This window comes from Podarcis tiliguerta (genome assembly GCF_965153285.1).
Source record: "Podarcis tiliguerta genome assembly, chromosome: 2".
Taxonomy (NCBI): Eukaryota; Metazoa; Chordata; class Lepidosauria; order Squamata; family Lacertidae; genus Podarcis; species Podarcis tiliguerta.
In genome coordinates this window covers 106156092-106166409 of record NC_139535.1, presented here as the reverse complement: position 1 = coordinate 106166409, position 10318 = coordinate 106156092, and the positions used below count along the sequence as shown (strand labels likewise).

The window sequence follows — 10318 nt, the reverse complement described above, 5'->3', positions numbered from 1 at the left end:
AGAGGTTAAAACAAGATGGACATACCTTTTTATTGCAAATTCCAAAGTAAAAAGATGTACAGTACAAAGGAAATCAAATAAGTCAGACGGTATTCATCTTTCATCCCAGCTATTTTGTTGAAGTAGGTATTTTTTTATATAAAAAAAACCACACACATGCTCTTTCTCCCCTCCCCAAAACTCCTCCTTTTCCTCATTTGCTTTGTTTTGTTTGTTTGTTTGTTTGTTTGTGTGTGTCTTAAAGCAGAATAAAATCTACTGGGTTAGGGTCTAAAGGGGCTGAAAATAAAGACATTATTGAGGGGTAGGGTGGGGAACAAGCAAAGTGCAGCAAGAAAATAGTTGCCCTGATATCTGCTGGGGGGGGGGGGGAAGAGGGAGGGAAGAAGCGATAGCAGTGACTTTCTTATTTAGCAGCATTAATGGCACCATCTCACTATGCTTTCCCCTTAGTCCATGCTCTGCCCTATACACACTTAAACAGCACTTGCAGTTGTGAATCTCAGAAAAGCATTTGAACAGACGTGAATTAAATTAAGCCTCACAACACCCCTGTGAGGTAGGTAATTACCCGTTTTACAGATGGGTAAAACTGAGGCACATAGAGAGGTTAGGTGACTCTCCCAAGTTTGGGGACACACACGCACGCACACCAGATCAGCCGTGGAGCTGAAAACAGTAATCACAATAGTTCTGTTTTTCAATATTCAGCTCTTAACACCTGAAAAGCAGTTTCTATCCCCTCCTCTACAAAATGCACTTTCTAGAGACATTCACACCCTCACACCCCTCTATATACAAATGCAACATGCATCAACCTACGGCAAAATTTGGATATATATGTATCTGCGACAACACATAATTCCAAGCCAATTTCAGCCACTTTGGATATTTGGTGAAATTTTTCTTGTTGAATTACTCTATATGTGCTTCCAGATAGGGACTTACTATTGCAGATGGGATGTTGGCAACAGATTTGTTTTTTAACATCACATTTTCCTTGGAAAGGATACACCAAAATGAAAAGGGGGTGGAGAGACCATGGGCTAGTATTGCACTGTGAAAAAATTGTCAGCATGAGGAGCGCTCATCCCATATTAAGAACCTGTCTGGAAGCGTCCTACATCACAAAAGTCCAAACTTGTTCAATAGTAGAGTCTCTCTCTCTTTCACTACTAAAGGGAGACTCACAATGTTTGGATTTATTTATTTTTTTTATTAGGGTGTGGGATCTCTTCTAATGAATGATAATCCATTCACCTTCTAGAGCTTCTTCACTCAGGGTAGCCCCCATCACCCTCACATGGAGGTAATCACTGTAACTTTTGAAACACAAAATGTTTATTTTGCTATTCATTAGTGCAGTGAATTCCTCTGCCTGCAAGTGTGCCTGATCCCATATATTCTGAACTGTGGGAGGAAAACGGGGGTAAACATGTAACCCAAACCACAAAACTATGACAGGAGAAACGAACCTGCGGCATGCACAACTATCCACAACCACAGCAAACGAGCCACTTTCTGAGCAAATTTCAATGCCCCAGCTCCACCTCACTTTTTAAAAAATAAAAACAAAACAAAACAAAGCCTCATACAACAGACAAGGAGACTGGTGCATGGGTGTGATTCCCCAAATAATCTGTGAGCTTGTAGAAACACAATAATAATACAAAATTGTTTTCCTCTTAACCACCTGGCAATCGGGGAGTCATAGCTAGCGGATGAAGGAAAGGTGTCGCATCTCAGCCCTTTAAATGGAAAGATTTAAAAGTGGGGGCGGGGAGAGAGAAATGTACAAGCAGCTGATTGGAACAAATTATTTAAAGTGCAAAGCGTAGGCATATTACTTTTGTCCGGTGGATGGATTCAGAACTGCTATAAGCCAAGGAGTGGCTTTCCACTGACCTATGTGCAGCTAAAGCCCCAGCACATACTGTTTATGGAGAGACTGTTACCGATATGCAAGAGACGGCAAAAGGAGGAGAGGACATGGAACACACAGGACCACAGAGCTACCCATTTCCTGTACCAAGGCAAGTGCAGTATCAACCTGAGAACCTTCTGGCTTGGAAGGAGTAATAACATACGTAGCAGAAGAAGGCCAAGGTTGCGGACGGAACATGATTGTGAGTGCTTACCTGCAATCCCCAGGTAAGGGCCTTTTCATGCTGGTGCATAGTCTTGAAACTGAAGTCCTCAACATGGTGATGGAGACCAGAAGGATGCAAACTACCATCTATCTACGGTCTTCATCACCATGATATCTGAGCCCTTCACTTTCATGTCATTCTCCAGTTCATAAGAGCCAGTTCAGGCTATTTTCTCCATTCATCCCCCCAGAGGTGCATGTGAACTTTCATATGTTTAGACAGGCTTTTCGAACCAGCTGGTGTTTAGGAGACTGAGCAATGCTTCGGAGCCGCATTGGCACCGCAACCTTGCATGTGTGCCGGCAAACACGTAAGAGGTCACATATGCCTCGTTTTCAAACATGGCTACGTTCATACTGAAAATACTTTACAACATGAAATATGAAGCGGCCCCTTGGTCCTGTACAGGAAGCCACCTTTCAGTTCATCAATGACGAATATCAGATCATGCTGTTGCCCTGTACTGGTTGCCATGAGGCAACCAATTTCAAGCATCAGACTCTCGGCCCAAGAAAACATTCTCATTGGGCCACATTTAGGCCTGTTCATTGTACCTGAATGTACCCTGTACGACAGGGGATTTTGTATCAGAGTAAAAAATAAAATAAAAATAAAACCGAATCTCTATTTTTCAATGCTCAAGCTGGCGTCTTAACTAAAAATTATTGGCAAGATCACTCTCAGATGCCCAAGCTATCAAGATTTTGCCTTTGCTTCCCGAACTTTGAGTTACAAAGTTTTGGAGGACAGCACTAGGTCAACAGCATTTTGCTTCAGAGAATCACCAAAGGTTTTTGCGCAGTCTATCAGTGCAAGAAACAAATGTCAACCATAATTGACGATTTCTGGATGGCCAGACCCTGCTTCTTTGATAATTGCCACAACTATCTATTTGAGAATAACTGCATGCTAATTCTCAACCTAGCAGGCCCAGTTCCCTTACATTCTTAGGAGTTAATATGATTGCTACAGAAACTTTTTAACCGCTGAAATGCAGAACACACACATCAAACCAACTTTCCCATGTGCAGTTGAACTGGGAATGTTCATTTCATGTTCTTTGGCTAGCAGCGGCAGCAACATAGTTCATTAAAGTGTGTTTTCTTATAACGACTACAATGAGCCACCAAGCTATCTAATAAGGAGCAGCCAATTTATATGAGGTCAGACTATTTGCTCATTTAGCCCAGTGTTTTCTAGTTGGGCTGGCAGTAGCTCTCCAAGACTTTAGGCAGAGGGTCTTTTACATCACATCTTACCTGATCTTTTTATGTGGAGATGTCTAGGATAAGGCTACCAGATTTTTTTCAGTGAATCCGGGGACACTTTTCAACTTCAATGGATTTTGTATCGGGACTGATTTGTACATCTGGGGACTGTCCCCGGGAAATGGGGGCGTCTGGTAACCTTAGTCTAGGACTGAACTTGTAACCTTCTGTAGGAAAATAAAGTACTTTACCACTGAATAATGGCTTCTCCCCAAGGATAATTCACTACTGGCAATCTGCACTTGCAAGACGGATTACGGCAGATATGCAAATCCTAACGGGTCTATGAATCTTGAGTTTAAGATTCCTCAGCATTTTCCCTTTATCTTAAAAGTTTAAATGGGAGGACTGGGTGTAGGGTGAAACTGGGGCAATATCATTTTTGCCCCATGTCTTTACAAAATAGAGAGAGAAAAAACAGGGATATACATATGTATCTTGATGCAACTTCCCACCTGAAGAGCAAAACATTTTTCTGCTTTCTAACTAAAGCTCCTGATTCCTCCTAGCAGAAACAATAATATAGAGATTGGATTGCACATTTTTGCACTGTTAGAAATATTTGAAGTTAGGAGTAATTTTTATTCTAAACCCTCAATAATAAAATGTGTCGAGAGTAAAAGCAGCAGGATTTCCTTACATAATACCCTCCAGAAAAATTCCACAGATAAAAGTGACAACAATGATCAGAACAATACTTCCTGTAACACTGGTATTTTGAATTCTAGATTTCCCTCTTCATGCACAAGTCAGTTTTGATTATCTTCTCAATTACATAGTTTTACTAAGCATTTCTGCATCATAAAGTTGTCTGTTGGTTAAGGAAAACTTGAATTCTTGGAGTCTTCGTAAAAACAATCCAAGTAGTTGAAGAAGGAAAACAAAGGAAGTTGGTCATATTATTTTAAAATATCCAGCATTTTTGATATAGGAACTTGTCACAACCTGACCACTGTTCTAAAGAATATTGTCCGAATTATACGTGTTCAAAAAATAAATAAATGCAGTCTTGAAATTATGTTTTCTTCCAAGGCCTATTACCATTTATACCATTCAATTGTATTAACAATAATACCCTCAAGTTCTGGTTTTGTTTTTTTGTGAGGGAGAGGATGGTTGGAGTGGCATGAGTTTGTGAGAAGTTGCAAGCCCAGCCATAGTATTTATGCCAAATGACTTGATGTATGAGTGTTTTCCCCCCTGGTTGCGACTTGATTGAAGATCTTCCATGTCAATTTCACAAAGCACCTGCCATTCATTGTTGGCTGATTAGAAATCTCCACTGCCCATTTAATCAGACAGCCCAGAAAACCAGATTGCTTTTTCTTACTAATTCTACCACTCCAAATAAATAAATAAATGAACATAAAAGCAAAAACTAATTTAAATATTCTCAGAAAAACAACATTTCAACAAAATTCTATACAGCACCTTTTCTGGTGGTGGTGGGGAGTACAAAATGTTGAGCTTAAAAATCAGCACTATCAAAATTAAATGTACGTTTTCTAACTGTTCTCAATGATTTTGAGATTTCTCTGATTTCTAATTTTCTAATGCTTTCTCGAAAAAGCATTGGCCATGCCTGTTAAACTAATAGGATTCCTTCTTTATTGCCAAATTCTTTGATTCTATATATCTTTATATGCTCTCTGTATGTATCAAACTACCTTTTTGTGATTGTTAATTTTTGAGTAAGATTTCCCCAATATTCCACGCTTTGCTTAAATTACGATGCATATAAAAATACGGAGCAAGTTCCACAATATCTGTGAAGTTTGGCCGATTGTTTGTTTAAACAACTGTCCCTAAAAAAGAAATGGAAAAAAAGAAATGTTGTGTAGCAACTAGAAAAAGCAAAAGTATTCACTTTAGTAGGACATAGCCCTCAGCTCTGAAGCTGTTTGTTAATAACTTTTATTTGTTAGTAAAGCTAGTGTAACGTAAGAAAGTTCAAGTATCGCTAAATAATGACCCAATGTAAATATAGATTGCAGGGCATTTTTACTAAAAATTGCTTAGTAAAATTTGACAGCACAAACACTACATGTACCGAGCTTTCCATATGGAACAATAGTCCAGCTAAAGAACAATTATGACATTTAGCCAAATCTTGCATAGAAGTGGTCAAAATATATTGCACCTCAGAACCAAAATATAGTCTAAATATTTCCGTTTGTTGTAAAGGTAACTTTGCAATAAAGCTTTGCTCTGTGTCTGTTTGGGAGGCTTTATCTCCTCCCCCTGTGGGGATGTACATAAGTTGACATTGTCTCAAAAGTGGAAAAAAGAAAGAGAAAAAAATGTATTATATATAGATATAAAATTAAACATGGACAGTGGCATACGCCAGAAGCCATTCTATTTAATTTTTTGTAGTCCTTTGTTATTTACAAAAAGGCATGCCAATAAAATAAAATGATATATTACAGTATTTATAATATTCTTTTAAAAAGTTCAACCACATTTTTCAGCTTTTGTTGTTGTTGTGCTGTTTACAATGTTGCCTGTACATATGCATGTATTTTTTTTATTTTTATTTTTATTATACACATTGTAGGAGTAAGTGGGGTAAGTCTAACAGGATAGAAATGTTTTGTTCCTTGTGGTATCTGGTACAGCAGAATTTTTCCACTGATTTCATGATAGCTAGACTATGCATTTAAAAAGTCCAACTTGGCACAGATGTCTATCGAATGGCTTGCTTTCTACAAGACCCTTGTTGCGGGCATCTAGGCTGCGAGATTCTATAGGTCAAGCCTCTGCCAGCTATCTAAAAGGCATTGCTATTTGTTTGTTTTGCTTTTGGAATATTTTGAGTGATTATTTTGTTTGTGTGTGTTTTTGCCCTTTTATAGATACAATTTATTTGGTCCACATTCAAACAGCTTGTTTTCTTTCATTGCGCCCTAAAAAAAAGTTCAGTACACCTCCCTTTTTGCAACCAGGCATTCTAAATGATTCATAGCAGCCTATGCCTTCTCTTTTAAGCTGCATGATGGAACAGAGTCTTGGTTATAGTGCAATACAACCTTTGGCCCATCAGTGAGAACTACTCCACAAGCCTGTGCCCTTAAAAAACAATGAAAAACCCACACAACTGAATTCTCAGTATGATCGACTCGTTGAAGGTGACACAATGAAACATTTCAATATATTGAGATGCCCAGGTACTAACTAGAAACACAAAAATTATGTTCCCACCCACCCCCAAACCCCCCAGGGTGAGGCTCCCGTCAATTTAGAGTTAAGACTAGTTGAGAGGTAGCTCTTTCATCCCTACCTGAATTTTGCAGGACTGGTTAAAATTATGACAACAATGTGGGATGAAATGCAAAGTTGGTGAAGGCACACGACATATAGGACACTTCCTCCCTCAGCGCTGCACCCATGTCACACGGCTACTTTGCTCATCAAACGTGTGATGTTCTACTTAACATTATGGTTATTGTTGCTAGCATTTTGGTTTGCTTTTCCTGTAAAAAAAATAAACAAACAAATGCAAAAAGCAAAGAAAATCGTGCAACGTCAAGACTGCAAGCTGCAGGAAATCTGCCAATGGAAGAACGCTAAGTAGAGGCCACTTTTCTGGGTATCAGCTTGTGCCCCATTGTTGAGTTCCTTGCTTCAGAACGATCCCAAAGGACGCAACCGTCAGCATGTAAATATGGCACACAGTGCTGTAAACTTCCCTATCGTAACCCTACCCTCCTCGATAAAATTGCTTTATAGATCTGCTGAAAATTGCACCTTTGAAAGATAACGTGCTGTTTCCGATAGCACTTTTTCATCTCTAACAGGGGAGGGGGGGGGAGTTACCTACACTGCGGAATGGAGGCTAAAGAGTAATTGCGAGTATTGCAGGAAACAAAACTACCGGGTGGGTTTTCTTGAAGCCCTGAAGCACTCTTTGACAGCGACCTTGTATTAAGAAACCACTGCTGCATGGTCTTTTTCCATCAGAAGGCTTTTAAGAGCAGCATTTCCCGTTTTTGCTGTTTCTTTTAAAAAGTGCAAAAAATATATGGCTGCATGGTTAATAAACATACACATAAACAGGTCTCCGTCGGTTGGTTTCACATTTTTGTTCTTCCTAGAGGAGGTGCATGGAAAGATCTAAGGATTGGTAACTTGGCAGAAGGGCATAGATATAGCTAAGAGTAACTCTCCCAATACAGTGTGCCGTAGTCAGTGGAGTGCCTCGAACATATGGCTTAACACAAGGCCTGGACAGCATATTGAGTGTCTTGTGATTTTATGATTCCTCATGCATGATTCCTGATCACAGCATGCCATCATGCAAATCATTTCTATGCATTGAAACGAGCACAATTTTATTTTATTTTATTTTATTTTTGGAATCAGCCTGAGCGAGTTTTGGCAGGCTGAAAACACCTGATTATCCCCATCTCCCAAACCATGGTGAAGCCCATATAATAAAGAAGTATGCAGATAATAAATACCAAAGGAACTATGATGATTAAATGACATGGGCTAAATATGTGTCGTTTCGTTTCAGCTTTTTGTCGTTGCTCAATTTGTTTTCCCCCTTGTTCTAATTTTTTTGTTTTTTTGTTTGTTTTTTTTGGTGCTTAAACTAAATGTCAAGTATGAAAATCTAGTTTTGCATGAGCAACCCAACCCTTCAAAGTGATGGTTTTTTTTTTTGTTTGTTTTTGTTCTGGGTTTCCTTTCAATAAAATGAGAAAAATAAAATCCATTTTGGCTGCTTCGGAAAAAATATATACGAATCCTAAAAGCAGCAGGTTTGTTTGTTTTTCCTTAAGTGTGTGTGTGTGTGTGTGTGTGTGTTTTATTTTGCTTGTTTGTCCTAAGTTGCATTGACTGATGTGGAACATGCAGTATCCACCTGCCCAAACAGTATAAAATCCTTTTTTTTTTTTTACCCCGCCTTTGCATTGTTTCCTGTTTTTTTTAATATATTTGCCTAAATGGGTCCGTTAAACAGGTGGTAGATCACTGCTTTGAGATGCAACATGGTCACACAGTAAGCAGACTATGTTTGGTATAGGATCTTCAGGTAAAGTGTCTCCACAGCTGTTCACTATTGATATATATTTGATCGGGAAGTTTGTAAACAATCTTTTCCGCTCGTACTTTTTTTCCTAGAGTTATTAATGTTACGGATCATCTCAATATTTGGGTTCCCTGGTGTCTCTTTGCCTTTTCGCTCTTTCCCGTCTCCCTTCCTCGGCTCGCTGTTTCTCCTTTTCGGGCTTAGTCACACTGTCATAGGATGGGAGGGACGCTGTGGACGGAGTACCTTCTTTTTTCTCCCTGTTTGTCCCTCCGTTTTCCATCTTATTGGAGACGTTCTTTCGGTAAATAAAGCCTCTCCGTATTAAGCGAGCCCGGTATGCCCTCTGGATGACCAATGCAGAGACCTCTTCCTGCTTGCGCCGCAGTGTGGTCGTGATAGGCTCGTAAGACACTTTGGATGGATTCGAAGCCACAAACCTCTCCTCCATCTGCTGCCTCAGGATGTCCAGCTCGCCGCTATCGCCCAGCACCCGCTTGGTAAAGGCAAACAGGATGTCCAAGCAGTGGATTCTATCCCCGCTCACCATCGGCAAGTCCATGGCAATGAGTTCAATAGTGTTGGGCTTCGGGACGCGGAGAGGGTGCTCCAAAGCGTCGGCAAAGTCTGCCAGCTTGCAGTACTCAATGAATTGCGTGGCGTCGGGGTCAAACTTCTCCCAGATCTCGTAGAAGGTCTCAAAGTCGTCTTCGCTCAGCGGGTCGGCGCTCTCCTCCGTAGCTACGCTGAAGTTCTCCAGAATGATGGCAATGTACATATTCACCACAATCAGAAAGGAGATGATGATGTAGCTAACAAAGAAGAAGATCCCCACTGAGGGATTCCCGCAGTCGCCTTTGAAACCACTCCCGGGGTGTTCCTTAGTCAAATCACAGTCCGGTGGCCTGTTGAGTATGGGCAAAAGCAAACCATCCCACCCAGCTGAGGTAGTGATCTGGAACAAGCAAATCATACTGTTGCCAAAAGTCTCAAAGTTGAACATGTCATCGATGCCAGCCTCGTGCTTGACGTAGGCAAAGTTGGACATCCCAAAGATGGAAAAGATGAACATAACCAGGAAGAGCAGGAGACCAATGTTGAACAAGGCAGGCAAAGACATCATTAAGGCAAAAAGCAGGGTGCGGATCCCTTTGGCTCCTTTGATCAGGCGCAGGATGCGGCCAATACGGGCCAGGCGGATGACTCTGAAGAGAGTAGGTGACACAAAGTATTTCTCTATGATTTCAGCCAAGAACATACCTTAAATGAGATTGGGGGAAAGAAGAAAAAATAGGGTTACAATTATTTCAAGTAATTACATGCCATTTGCCCAGAAGCAGGTAGCACTGGCCATATTTGAGAGGGAAATGCCATACTAGGTTCATTGAGACTGGCAGTCTTCCTATCTCCATATCCTTAGTATTTGAGTCTTTGCAAAATGCCCATGAGCCATATCAGCAAATTTCCTTTTACAAGGGCACCTCATCTTTTTATTATGACCATTATAAAATGATAGGCAGTGCTTGTTGCCTCATTATACCCCATGAATCATAAAATAGTATAATCTCTCTTCCCTTCTGTTTACTTTGCTCTGTTGTTTAGGATCAGGCTAGATGTAACATCCCGTTGTGTGTGTGTGTGTGTGTGTAAATCCCCCCCTTGTAACAACAACTTTTATACCTTGCTTTTCTATTCAACAATCCTCTAAATGGGTACCAATCGGTAAGACAAAAAACAAAATGTTAAAAACGGCAACAATCCAAATTTCATGTTCAAAGTAGGCGCCGGCGCTTTGGGCAATTGCCAACAGCAGCAGAAAATATGGAACAAAACTAGGTCATCCAGAGAACCCCAAATGCTCAACA

At 40.3% G+C, this 10318-nt stretch overlaps 1 protein-coding gene across 4 annotated transcripts in view; it reads right to left on the bottom strand.

Annotated features, from left to right (window-relative positions):
- Positions 1–10318, bottom strand: part of SCN8A (sodium voltage-gated channel alpha subunit 8) — a 110281-nt gene continuing 99963 nt past the window's right edge. For all 4 annotated transcript variants that reach the window (XM_083427184.1, XM_083427183.1, XM_083427181.1 and 1 more), the window contains one exon: positions 1–9713. In XM_083427184.1, the coding sequence (XP_083283310.1) occupies positions 8569–9713 (1145 nt within the window). In that variant the 3' untranslated portion in view covers positions 1–8568. The remainder of the gene's footprint in view (positions 9714–10318) is intronic.